This window comes from Petromyzon marinus, chromosome 41 (assembly GCF_048934315.1).
Source record: "Petromyzon marinus isolate PM22_M1 ecotype Great Lakes invasive population chromosome 41, UKy_Petmar_22M1.pri1.0, whole genome shotgun sequence".
Taxonomy (NCBI): Eukaryota; Metazoa; Chordata; class Hyperoartia; order Petromyzontiformes; family Petromyzontidae; genus Petromyzon; species Petromyzon marinus.
The window spans coordinates 505,799-519,505 of record NC_133707.1 but is presented as its reverse complement, the minus strand read 5'-3'; the positions used below and the strand labels follow the sequence as shown (position 1 = coordinate 519,505).

The following is a 13,707-nucleotide window of genomic DNA, read 5'->3' as shown; positions in this document are numbered from 1 at the left end:
GGTGGTGGTGGGGGGGTGGCGGTGGGGGGGTGGCGGGGGGGGGTGGTGGGGGGAGGGTGGTGGTGGGGGTGGTGGTGGGGGGGTGGTGGGGGGGGGTGACGGTGGGGGGAGGGTGGTGGTGGGGGGTGACGGTGGGGGGAGGGTGGTGGTGGTGGGGTGGCGGTGGGGTGGCGGTGGGGGGGATTAATAATTACATCACGGGGCCACGGTGAGAGATATCGACGCCTTGGCGGAATCATTCATCCAGCAGTGGACTAACCATGGCCAACAATGGCTGAAGATTATGAGATCGGCTTGGTGGAGGCGACAGCTTGGGGATACTTTCATTCAGCAGTGGATTGGTCGTAGCGAATGAGTGATTATGACGATGGCACTGGTGTGGCCCATTGTTACAGTCGCGTGAGACGGCAAGTAAATCCTCCACAAATATAATTGTTGATGTTGAAATTACAATGAGATGAAGCCACCGGGAATAATGACATGAGCGGTTTACACGGCGGGGTATAACAACAGCCGGGGTGACTGACGCTTTGGATTAAGGCCGTTTTGTCTACTTCCACAATTACCATAATCGGCCATGATAATTCCACTGCTGGATGGAAACCTCCCCCCAAAATAGTCGCCATCTCTCGTGCTTTGTTGTGTTTAGTTTGTCGTGCTCCCTCCACCTCCGATTAGCACGGTTGGCTACGTACGGTGCGAAAGAAGTTCAACATACATGTAACAAGACCTGGCTAGCACCCCGCCTGCAAAACCAGCTGATGATTCCGTCACCCCATCCGAGTTGTGAGCGACGTCTCGGCACGTTCCATGCCTCGGCTGTCACATTGGCCTGCATCACCACCACCATCATCCCTTGACGTGAAACCTCCCACTTTGGTCTTCTCGCCGAGCTGTGTTAAAATCTTCCCTCATCTCGGACACGCCGGCTGCGTGAGTTTTAACGCGAATTGAGCGAGAAATATGATTTGGTTAGAGAGAGATCATTCATTAAGAGATGGCGACCCGATCGGTGCGAATATTTCGTCTAGCGGTGGATTGATCGTAGCTGCTGTTGTTTACATTGTCAAACAAATAGCTGTGCAACGGACTGACGTGGCTTAGTGAATGGACGTGCCAACATCATCCCAGATTAGTGCTGGATACCGAGATGTGTTCTTTTAGTTGTACACGTCCATGCCTTTTGTCAATCCACTGCGGATCGTGAGGGTTATTAAACAATAAATCACTTCGGTCAATGTGGGTTGGTGACGGGGAGAGCCATAGATGTTGGAGCGGAGTAAAGTACAACAATAATGTTGCTGAACTGCCCTCTGCTGGCGGTACATTCAGAATCAAGTATATATTTAATGTTAAAACTGGTTTCTTGATGTGTCTCTTACGAATATCTTAAAGCCAACATTAATCGACATACAACTTGAATTGATGTCTTGTAAGTCACAATTGTATGTGTGGATGTGTATAGCCTGTATAAGACAAAGACACGTATCCCCCTTGTAGCCTTAACAGACTGTTGGGGCAAGTGCTGTTAGTGAGCACCTCATCCTGCATCATATAGGGGAGCGGTGACGCAGTGGTTAGCGCACTGCGCTACGAACCGGGCCACCTGAATTCGATTCCTGCTCTCGATTAACAACAGCGGCTGATATTTGAATGGGCACCTTGGCCGTTTTGTAAACATCGGCACGGGGAGACAAAGGCGGCCGGGCGTGGTGCTGTCCACCCTGCCCTATCTCGTATGCCCGTGCCGGCCTTAATAGGTGCTCGCTAACAGCGCTTTGCTCCAGCAGTCTAAATCTGGGCAGATTTTGGAAGATAAGCATGGCTGAGCCTGGTTCACGTCCGCATAGGTGAATAGGATGCACGGAGGGTTACTGTCGGCTGCAGGGGCGGCGTGGCTCGTACAGCAACAGCCATTGTTCTACGGTGCGATACCATGCCACGTTCGTTCACGCGTCTCTCTGATCCCTGCATGGGTTGGCCCATATTCAAACGACTCCCGTGACGGGCATATGACTTGGAGAGACGCAATCATCCAGCAGTGGATTGATAAAGGGCATTCCGCGCGCGTGTGTCAACGCTATACATTGTATGTGCGGTGTATAACAAACAAAACAATCTACACATTGACAGTTAACCCAGCAGGAAAAGCCTGCCTATGGCACTTATTGTTTCCGCAAAAGCAAAGCTTGGGGGGAGGCCTTCATTCAGCAGTGGATTGATCGTGGCTAATTGATGATAATGATGATGACGGTGGTGGCGATGCGCATGCAATACCATCTTTGTTCACGCTTCCAATGCAAACACGGAGAGCCCACAGTGTGAACGAAAGACATCAGGAAGAAGCCAAATTAATAATATCAATATCAAACATCTGGCAAACATCAATCTACATCGAGGCCGGTTTGTGCTCATTAATGGTGATGGTGTGTTTGGGCACAACGATGCCGATGCTTTGAGGTGGTGCGTATGGTGGAGTGTGTCTGTGTGTGTGCTTTTCAAATGCTTGTGATTTATGTATTGACCTGTGTGCGTCTGCGAGCGCGCGCGGCGGTGATGCTGAACCCAGCGGGGAGCGGTGGTGCAGCCGTTAGCGCGCAGCGGGACGAACCCGGCGACCCGGCGACCCGGCGATCGATTCCTGTTCATGGCCACCACCGAATTATCTGAACCGGTCCCGTTTCTCGCCTAGATCGACTCAGCCGTAAATAAGTACCTGGTGCGATGTGTAAACATCGCCACTGGGGTGAAAAATGCGGCCGGGTGGGGTGCTGGCCACCCACCTCCTCATATGCCGTGCCGGTCTTCATAGGTGCTCGCTAAACAGCACTTGTCCCCAAACGCCTGTTAAGGCTATATGGGGGATCTTTGTCTTTGATGCGTACTCAGTGGCTGGTGGGCCGGGGAGGGGGGATGTCCTCTGCAGAAATTATTTTTCGGATCCCTTAAAATAAATGAAATACCCAGTGAAAATACAAAAGAGATACAGACAGACAGAGATGTGTGTCGTGAGATAAGAGGAATGTGGACAAACACAGAGATGCTGTGAAATGGTGAGTGATATAAGATGGATACGCACAGCAGAGAGATGAGACGTTAAATGTTTGTTTCGCCTGGCAGTTGGCCTCTTGTGTGTATTAGGATTTGAGATTCACATTCGATGCATCCTTATATTTTCTCTAATTATGGGGGTAGTCGGGGGTTAAAGGGGGATAAGGGCCTTTAGCTAATTGGGGCCATTCGCCTTTGCTTGGCTAGCCTGTGCTTTGCGTAGACGCCACTGTGTGTGTCTACGTGTGTCGATTATCTGAACCCAGTGCTGGGCCTCCCCTAGGTTGACTCAGCCTCAAATGAGTACCTCGTGCGCCGTGCCGGCCTTCATAGGTCCTGTTCGCTAAACGCACTTGCCCCAAAAGTCTGTTAAGGCTATGCGGGGGATCTTTGTCTTTTGTACGTGTGTACGTGCATTCGTTTGTCCTCCTACCATCTTAACCCTCTCGTGCATCGTTCCTACTCGTGTAGTGTGACCTGATGTGATTTAAACGACTCACACATTAAATTCTATGAAACACTTTTCAACACATTTTTTGGGGGGTAGGGGGGGCGCTGGGGGTGTGTAGTGGTTGGGCGGTCCTTTGACTCCCAAAATTACATAAAAAATTAGTTGGTGTAATGGAGTGGGGGGGGGGGGCACACGATCTAATGGTGTGTGGACGGTTGAGCTGTGTGGCTTTCAGGTGTGCTTTTTTGGCCGCTTGTTTTTGGCACGGCGTCTGACGTTTCGCCCCCCCCCCCTCCCCGCGTCGGGCTCAAGAGCTTACAACCCAAAACCAAAGAAACACGTTGGAGAGCTGTACAGCAGCAGCAGAGCCACGGAATCCCACTCGGCCGCAGTGGTTCTTATTGTTCGAAAATAAAGAAAATTACCCCATCACCCCCCCCCCCAGCCCAATGCTCTGTGTGTGTGTCCGTCCCGCGAAGCCCATTGTTATACAGCCAGCGACGTCTTGTTTTGTTATGGCGCTCGTTTCAACGACTGATGTGGATTCATAATTTGGACGTGACACACAATGGGGGCCCTCCTTTCCACTCAGCCCTCGCGGGGCCGTTTAGCATTCAGGAGGAAGCACGCCGTGCCTCGCGAATGCCTATGACAAATGACCCTCGCACTAATAACCGGCAATACCCAGATGCTGAGGTGAGATCGCTGGACCGTTACATCACCTGGCTGGCTATATTAGTATTTAGATATTCGTGTGTATGCACAAATACCAATCCTCGCCATTCGCCACTAGGTGACGGTAACGCCAGGCTAGGTGCACTTTGAGGCTGCCACGTGAAGTGTCGAAGGCTCGCTGGCAGGAGGTCTCGGGACAGACCCAGGTGCCATGGGTTGACTGACTGAGATGACCAGTAGATACACCACCGCTGTACCCCCCACTGTGCCAACTTTCTGAATTTTAGCCGCACACGCGCACCGAAACAACGATGCATTTTGTCATCTCCCTAAACGGCACACACGCAGCCCTTAAATCATATTCACGCGGTGACCGATAAAGCTAGCACAATCATATACATACAATTAATGTCACAGCCCTTTGTCAATCCACTGCTGGATGAGAGCCTCACCGCAGTGTCGTGTGGGTAGTTATTGGACCATACTTTACCAAGATGATTTATCCCAGGGGGTAGGTGAAGTTGGTTTGTGACGGCGGTGAGCATAGAAGTACAGTTCAACAGAGTTTTTGTTTCTGCACTGCTCTCTCCTGTACACAACGTGGCCCCGAAGCAGCTCTATAACGCCTCTTATGCGAGCTGGTCGCCCGTCTGAACACTATCCAGGTTCCAACCTGCTTAGCTTCCAAGATCTGATGAGAATGGGCATATTTCCGATTATTTTGGTCACGGACAATACATTGATAAGAAAATTAATGATTTCTGAAGACTTTTTTTCACTGTGTCAAAAACCCACGAGGAGTGTCGGGCGTGGAGGCACGGGGTGGGTGGGGGCTATCGGCACTTCAGAGGCGTGCTTGTGTGGGGGGACGGTTAAGGCTCGATGCCCCAACCTTGTGGGGACCTTAGGTCGGGGGGAGAGGGCTTAAATATACATGGGGGGAGACGGAGGGAATGGGATGAGATAACAAACATTCGAAGGGTAGATTGGGGGTAAGGGGGAGCAGATAATAAAATACGTTTACGTGTTGAGGACCTTTCTGCTGCTGGATGAAGGCCTTCCCCCCCCCCCCCCCCCCACACTGTATCGGCCGTGGGAGATGTTTGTACGTACAGTATGTATGTCGAACTTTTTTCGCACTGTACGTGTGGGGGGAATGGAAAGGACGACCATACTTCACCACGCCAGTCGGTGCGGGTTTCACGAAGAGGTTGGCCCAGGACTGGTTCAGATGTATCAGTCGCCACCGCCGTGAATTTGTGACCGGACATCTGAACTCGGTCCCGTCATGCGGTGTGCCAACTACGGCGCCACTGCTCCGCAAAGTTCCTCACGAAGAAACCCTCCCCTGACCAACGCCCCCCTCACCTCGACTGAGTTCCAGGACTTTTATTTCCAGGAGGATCTCTGGCCGTATTTCGCGTGACCCAATTCTGGAGAAACTGGAGTGCCTGGAGACAACGCGTGCACATGAGGGGATAGCACTCACAAATACACGCAGGTACGTGGCAACGACTCTAATGTAACACAGTAGAAGAGTTTCGATTTAAAGCTTTTGTGACTGCAAGTAATCATCTTCTTTGGTTCTTTCGGTAAAGTTACGTAGAATGAGAATAAAGTAATAAAATAATAATTATTATAAAATAAAATTCTCACGTCGTGAGAAATAATAAAATAAAATAACACAATAAAATTCTCACGTCGTGAGAATTCTCATTCGTACGTGACTTTACCGAAATAACCAAAGAAGAAAAATAGAAGAGGTTTTACCCTTACTGGCAATACTAAAAAAAAGGTGTGAATCATATCTGCATTAACCACAGGTACTTTTGGCAAAACATGCAGACAGACATGCTCTGATAATGATATGTTGCATTGTCTTTGAAACTGATTGGCCGACACCAGAGACAACCTTCTCTGTGACATAGTCTCACCAGTGTCGGACGTTAGTCTAAACCAGTGTTCGTCACTAATTTTCAGAGGGGGGCCACTTTTGCCGGTAATGCATCAGTGTGAGGGCGGCCACCCATTTGAAACCGTTGGGTATGATGGCACGATGCTTTTTAATGTTTTCACTTGACTGTATTGTCGGGGGCCACACGTCAGGGAGCCCGCACTCAAGGCCACAAGAGGCCGCCAGTGTCCTGTGGGCCTTGCAGTCAATACACACTGGTCTAAACAACAGGTCCTCGTCACAAACAGGCTTAAATCTTGTTGGGGAAAAGACGGATGAATATCAAATGCTCGTTGTTAGGTCGGGCGTTTGTGTAGTGTAAAAAGAGCGTTTGAATCTGCTGAAATAGATGCATTTGAGGAGAGGTAAACTGGATGTGGTAGTTACCGGGTGTGGAAATGTATCGCGGACAGACCCGACCGACACTCAACCGGGGCTGTGCGCGTACACCGTGCCGTGACGCACCGCCGACTTGGAATGGGAATGTATCGTGTGTGTGTTTATGTTGAACTTCTTTTACAACGTACGTAGCCAACTGTGCTAATCGGAGGTGCGGGGGAAGGACAATAAACAAAATACAAAAAGCAGTTTGATATAAATGAGTTTTCAATATAGTTTTAAAAGTGCATAGTTCCAATGGCTTCCTAATATCGGAAGAGCGTTCCAGATGGCCGCAGAAGCGCATCTGAAAGCGTGCGATGCGGTGACCATCTTTGTTAGATGGTTAGCCAAAAGCCACTGCTGCGAGGATGACCGGAGTTCGCATGATGGTTGATGCTCCTTGAGATCACCAAAGCATTGTGGTTCATTTGTGTTAAGGTATTGTGGGAAGTCCTTTGGCCCCACTTGTTCTTGCCCAGGCTAGAGAAAACCGCCCCCCGGCAGCTCATGCTTTCTCCCTGTGTTTTGTAGGATTTCATGAGTCTCTGCCTCCTAAACTACCGCAACGGAAGAGATCTGGACGTGAAAATTGCCTTCTGCCAGGTAATCGCCAATCAAGGCCATTCCGCGGTTCCATCGCGCCCATTGTCCTCGCCGCATTGCTCTTAATGGAGGCAGAGTTGCCCATCGCAGCGATTGCGATTTCCCCGGCGAGTTGCGACCGACCAACCGAAGTACTTCCCCCCCCCTCCCCCCCCAATTCTCACACATTGCGTTCATGCACCTGTCTCTTCGGAGTGCCAGTGTCACCCTGTGGATGTTTGTGATTTTTCTCTGGGAACTTTGGTTTGCCTTTTTTACGCCAAAAACAAGGACGTGGAAATACGTCGTCCCAATGAAAGGAGGTGGTCAGAAAATGAGTCCAGCGATACATTTATTTTTCCTGGATAAACCGATATGACCAATCGAAAGTTTATTTAAAACCAGGCAATAACCCTTTGGGGCAAAAGTTATGTTTCAACCATCATAGGTTTAAGATTGAATTTTTTTTGTAAATGTATCCTGTAAATCAAAAATTGCAATTTTGATTGCTTTGATCACGAGAGCTTCCATTGACCTATGGCGCTTTGACGCAGTGCTGAATTTCTCACTGGGCCGCCATGGTGGCCAGATGCTAACTACCTAACCTGGTATACAGGTGGTCATGGGTTTCATCCCGATCCTGAAGCCTAAATATTTGGAGTTTGCGTATTCTCTCCGTGGTTGCGTGGATTTTGTCCGTGTCCTCCGGTTTTCCCTTCCACATTGAGAATCAACATGCATTTAGAGTATTTGACTGCTATAAATTTCCACAATAATAAGCCACTTTGTTGAGCTATCATTTGCAGCCAGTTTGTTTCTGAAAACGATCTGAATTACTCAGTGGGCCTTACCTTGTAGCGTAAAATAAAAATAGTTTAGTTTTTAGTTTGATTATTTTCATGGTCTCGGGTAGAGCTGGAGGAGGTGACATGTGACTACCAGTAGCCACAGCCATATCGAGAGGTACCCTGGATGCTTTATTCATGTATGAATTCCATTGTTTAAGGGTACCTTATGAATAAAAATTATTGCAATTATTATTCATGCTGGGTCACTGCAAGACTCGAGCAGGCTGCACGTTGCTTGTATGTATGTACGTTGAACTTCTTTTGCACCGTAACGTGGCCAACCGTGCTAAATCGAAGGTGTGTGGGAAGGACAGCAAACTGAACATAAAAAGCAGCTCTAAAGAAATTAATTTTCAATCTCGATTTAAAAGTGCCTAACTCAATAGCGTTCCAGACGGCCGCAGAAGCGCGTCTGAAAGCGCCGCGCCGCAGCGACCGTCTTTGTTGTGGCCACAGCAACGGCGGCGAGAGGTACCCTGGATGTGGTAGCGCTGGAACGTCGCGACATGTTGCATCGTTTGTGGCTCGCAGGCGTTCCGCAGTGGGCTGGATGTGGCGTTCCTTGGCCGTCACTTCTTCACCATGAGCGGGCGGCCCGTGCAGGAACCGCAGAACTTCTACAGCGTGGAGGTGGGCGACTCCACCTTCGCCGTGTGCAAGCGCTACCAGAACCTGCGCCCCGTCGGCTCGGGGGCCCAGGGCATCGTGTGGTGAGCCCTCGATGCACAAAGCCAAGGATCTCCCCTTTAGCCTTGGCAGACTATATTCTTTGGGTCTTTCGGTAAAGCCACGTAGATAGAACAAATAATACAAATAATAAACAATAATAACAATATCACGACGTTTCGATCGCAACACAAGCAACCGTCATCAGGTGAACAATATAGCAAGAGAGCTGCTGAGAATATATGGTTATAAAGGTTTTGGATTGGTGTAGCCCAAGGGTCTGTAGGCGGGGCTAGAGATGAAATTTGCATGTAAATGTAAGATCAGAGAAATCTTGGCAAACGAAGCTGTGGGGGTGGCCATTGTATTGTGAGAGATTAGCATGTCAATGTAAGAAATTTGCTTGTAAATGTAAGCTCGGAGAGAGCTCAGAGAGAGCCATCGCCACATGGAGGTGTAAAAGGATGGCAAGCCGCCATTTACTAACACAGCTAACGGAGGCTGTGTTAGTGAATGTAACTCAGAGAGTCGAAAATTACTGCTAACATAGGTAGGTAGGGAGGGAACATCACAGCCAGTTATGACCTAAACTGGTTAACAACGTCCTTCCAATGATTGGTCAGTTTGTACCCATCTTCTCGGCTGAAATTTTGTCTGTGTTTATATATCTGGATGGCTTCATGAACGAATCTTAACTGATAGCCAGTGGGCTTGCAGAGTACCCTCATCTTGGCAAAATAAATTTTGTGTGTGCCCACAGCATTAAAAACACCTTGACAGACTGTTTGGGGGGGGCAAATGAACGTATAGGCGGTACACCAGTGCACGGTATAAAAAAAGAGGATTTTTTTCACAATAATTATTTATGCCGCGATTCGCAACCACGGTCAGAAAATCTTGCGGGGTGGTGCATCAAAGCCAGTGATGTCGAAGTAGTCAGAAGACGAATGTCAGTTCAAATCAATATTTTAGACTTTTGTGAGTACCGGTGTGTTATGCTGCACCGGTGTACCACCAAAACGTCCAAATGCACCATTCCCACCCAGTTACGCATTGCGCACCAGCTACTCATTTAAGGCTGAGTCAACTTAAGGGAGCCCCAAGACCGGTTAAGGTTACCGTCACCGGTATTGGCCGTGAAAGGGAATAAAATTCTGTTCGCCGGGTTCGTGGCACAGCGCGCTAACCGCTGCACCACCACTCCGCACACGCCCACGCACACCGTGCTGGAGCAACGGTGGGGCAGACAGCGCCCCCCAGCCCCCCCCCAGCCTCCCGAGTGCTCATCCCGAGGGGGATGCCCCCCGAACCTGTGGCCAAATTTGTTGGAAACAAAGCGAGCAGTGGCGGCAAGTGCCGAAAAATGTTGGTCGGGCCATGCCGGCACTGCAACAGTGGGGCGGGGAGGGGGCGGCACTTGACCCCGGCCACCAAAATGTCTCGCTCCGACTGAGTTTGGTTTCCTGCTGCGTAGCGCGTGGTCTCTCCTGCAACGGCCACCACTGACTAGCGTGCGCGGTGCCACGCCTACGCAAGTCGTGCAGCAAAGTCGCCATGCGTATGATTACACGTTCAAGTAAAGTGTTCAACTAAAACATTCGAGTTTAACGCTTAGGCTTTCGCGAGCAAGGGCACACAAGTGACGTCATCACATCTCTCCCTCTATTTAAGGAACGAAACGGGAGGATTTCTCCACAAATCTGGCTGTCGCCTGATGATGCTAGTTGTACTTACTAGTAAACGTCATACTCAGATTGTAAATGCTGTGGCTTTGCTCTCCAACACACCGGTGTGCTGTACTAGTAACGAATTGGCATGTTCTGTTTACGTGACAAACCCCTTACTAATTGGCTGTGTCGGGTGGTGGTGGGTTTAATGACACTTTTATATATTTACACGATCTAAGCCAAAAAAAACTATACTCTTTGGTTTTATTCGGTAAAGTCACGTAGGTAAAAAATAAAACAACAAAAATCACGACGTTTCGGCCACAACACAAGCGGCCTTCATCAGGTGAAGGGATCAGGCTGTCTCGAGGACAGCGCTGGAGTGAAACACAGCCACGCTCAGACCGCAGACCTTTAAGCTGTGAGCGAGGAAACAAGGTGCCTTGACAAAGGAATTAGCATAAAAATTAGCATTTGATTGGCCGACTTAGCATAGAGGTGGTGTACGTGCGAGTGCACATGCCGTTTGGCGCGGGGGGGGGGGGGGAGTTTACCTATTGATGGTGTGAAAAGGGAATTTAAGAGCTGCGAAAGTTTGGGGTACCACTACTTGAAAAATATACTGTACCATTGAAAATTAGTTTAATGTTTGGTTCGATTTAGAACATCTTTCCAATGGTTGCTTAATTCGAAACCATCTTCTCGGTTGAAATTGTGTCTGTGTTTGTAGATCTGAATTGCCTCGTGAACAAACACAGCGTGGCTGTGTTTCACTCCAGTGCTGTCCTCGAGACAGCCTGATCCCTTCACCTGATGAAGGCCGCTTGTGTTGTGGCCGAAACGTCGTGATTTTTGTTGTTTTATTTTTTACCTACGTGACTTTACCGAATAGAACCAAAGAGTATGGATCCTTGCAGTCACGAAAGCTTTAAATCTAGAACAAAAAAAACTGTATTATGGATAAAACATTCGATTAAAACGTGCAAAATTGTATTTCCTTCATCACGTCAGATGCCCAGCCGCACGGCTTTACCTGGAACGCCGCATGGGATATTTCCCGGTGGCTGAGGCCGTGTGCCGTTGTGTTTTTTGATCTCTCTCGCAGCGCTGCCTATGACACCATCATCGACCGCAATGTGGCCATCAAGAAGCTGAGCCGGCCCTTTCAGAACCAGACGCACGCCAAGCGCGCCTTCCGAGAGCTGGTGCTCATGAAATGCGTGAACCACAAAAATGTGAGTCGCCTCCCGTGCCTCTCATGGCTGCCGTCTCCCACCGCACAACACAAAGACAAAGATTCCCCGTATAGCCCGAACAGACTGTTGGGGAAAGTGCTGTTTAGCGAGCAGCACCCATGAAGGCCGACACGGCACTCGAGTGGGTGGGTGGTCAGTGCTACGCTCGCCCAGCCACCTTTGTCTCCTTAGTGGCGATGTTTACAAACAGCACCACGTACTCATTTGAGGCAGAGTCGACCTAGGGGAGACCCAGGACCGATTCAGATATATTCGTCACTACTGTTGGCATTGAGCGAGAAGCGAATTCGGGTCGCCGGGTTCATAGCGCAGCACGCTAACTGCTCCACTACCACTCCCCGCTGTCAAGGCTACAGGGGGGATTTTTATCTTTGTGGTGGACACTCACCACACGGTGCCCTGGTCCCCCGAGCTGTCCTACTACACACACACACGGGTGTGCAGGAGGGTTGCTGTACTCAGCTTTCACGGGACTGTCCGGATTGTAACCGTAATCTTACTATGGATACATAGGCTGGCCTGCATCAGGCCCAAATTCAGTACGGAAGCGATTTGAACAAAGGAATGCAACTGGGAGTAACCAAAGCAATGCTATTTAAGTAATATTATTTCTTATAATTACTTCCCCCACCTCAGATTAGTACAGTTGGCTACGTACGGTGCGAAAGAAGTTCTACTTATACGCGTACAATCGCCACGTAGCTGGTGTGCACACAAGGTTAATACGCGCCAGCCACCCACTGGCCAGAAGTCCATATTGACCGCCCGCGTACATGCCTTGTTGAAGCCTAAAGTAAACAGGGACCCTCATAAAGAAACCCAACTAACGCTGTTCGCTTCACAACTAAAGACTTTGGGAGGTGCCCGTCTCTATTGTGCCGCACGTGAAACTGTCACAAGGGTGCAAGGGACAGTTGTGAACTCCGTCACACCCGCCGTGATGTTTTAATCCGTTATTGAAGTCTCACTGATGCGTGGTCGTGTAACCGGGATGTGTTTTATGTGCCTGTAACTGTGTGTCTTTGTTTTGTCTACGTGGGCATGAATATGTCTGTGCATGCATCTGTGTGTGTGTGCGCGCACGTCTGTCGGCGTGCGGGCGTGTGTCTCCGTGTCTGTGAGTACGTGTGCGTGCATCTGTGTGTGTGCGCGCGTCTGTCGGCGTGCATGAGTGTATCTCTGTGGGTGTGAGTACGTGAGTGGGGAGCGGTAGTGTTGTGGTTAGCCCTGCGACACGATCCCAGCGACCCGAGTTCGATTCCCGCTCATGGCCAACACCGGTGACGATTATCTGAACCGGTCCTGGGCCTCCCCTATCTCGACTCAGCCTCAAATGAGTACCTGGTGTGGTTTGTAAACATCGCCACTGGGGAGACAAAGGTGGCCGGGCGTTGTGTTGGCCACTCACCCCCTCGTGTGTCGTGCCGGCCTTCATAGGCATTCGCTAACAGCACTTGCCCCAACAGTCTGTTAAGCCTATACGGGGATCTTTGTCTTGTGAGTGCGTGTGGGCTTTCATCTGTGTATGTGCCTGTCGGTGTCCCTGTGCGTGTGTGTGGTCTCTGTGTGCGTGTGTGTGGTCGGTGTTCTCTAGATCATTAAGCTGCTGAACGTGTTCTCACCTCAAAAATCCCAGGAGGACTTTCAAGATGTGTAAGCCACCACTTTATATGTATTTATACACATGCTGCCATCAACCTCACTGCCAAACTCGGCTGTAATTGAGAAATGTGCTGTTAAAACTAAACTAAGCTATTTTTAGTTTGTACCAGGGAAGGCCCACTGAGCTATGTAGCTCTTTTTCAGAAGCGACCTGGCCACAAATGACAGTTCAACGATGTGGCTTATCACACGGAAATTGAAGGCAGCCAAATACTCTAAATGCATGCTGAGTCTAAATGTGGAGAGAAAAACCAGAGCACACGGAGAAAAAGCCACTCGACCACAGGGAGAACATGCAAACTCTAAATTTTGAGGCGTCAGGGTCAAATCGAATCCACGACATCCAGTATACCTGGCGAGGTAGTTAACCCTGATCCTGATTTGCTGCAAACCTTGGTTGAGATATCAATAAAAAATAAAATTGGTTACTGTTATTCTCCAATCCACTCATTGGTCCTTTTCATCCCCTCACGCCATGTCGGCCATGGATTTGTGTCTTACCATACTTCAGCAC

General features: G+C 49.5%; 1 protein-coding gene and 1 long non-coding RNA gene across 4 annotated transcripts in view; both read left to right on the top strand.

Annotated features, from left to right (window-relative positions):
- LOC142930541 (uncharacterized) overlaps positions 1–13,707 on the top strand; it is a 695,545-nt gene that overhangs the window by 658,872 nt on the left and 22,966 nt on the right. The window lies entirely within an intron of this gene.
- LOC116951012 (mitogen-activated protein kinase 8-like) overlaps positions 1–13,707 on the top strand; it is a 37,607-nt gene that overhangs the window by 934 nt on the left and 22,966 nt on the right. For 2 of the 3 annotated variants that reach the window (XM_032969277.2, XM_032969278.2), the window contains exons 2-6: positions 5,577–5,678; positions 7,044–7,115; positions 8,474–8,652; positions 11,381–11,510; positions 13,126–13,184. In XM_032969277.2, coding sequence (XP_032825168.1) covers positions 7,050–7,115; positions 8,474–8,652; positions 11,381–11,510; positions 13,126–13,184 — 434 coding nt within the window. In that variant the 5' untranslated portion in view covers positions 5,577–5,678; positions 7,044–7,049. Of the gene's footprint in view, positions 1–5,576; positions 5,679–7,043; positions 7,116–8,473; positions 8,653–11,380; positions 11,511–13,125; positions 13,185–13,707 lie in introns of those variants that run through there. The other variant, XM_032969279.2, reaches the window with a different exon arrangement.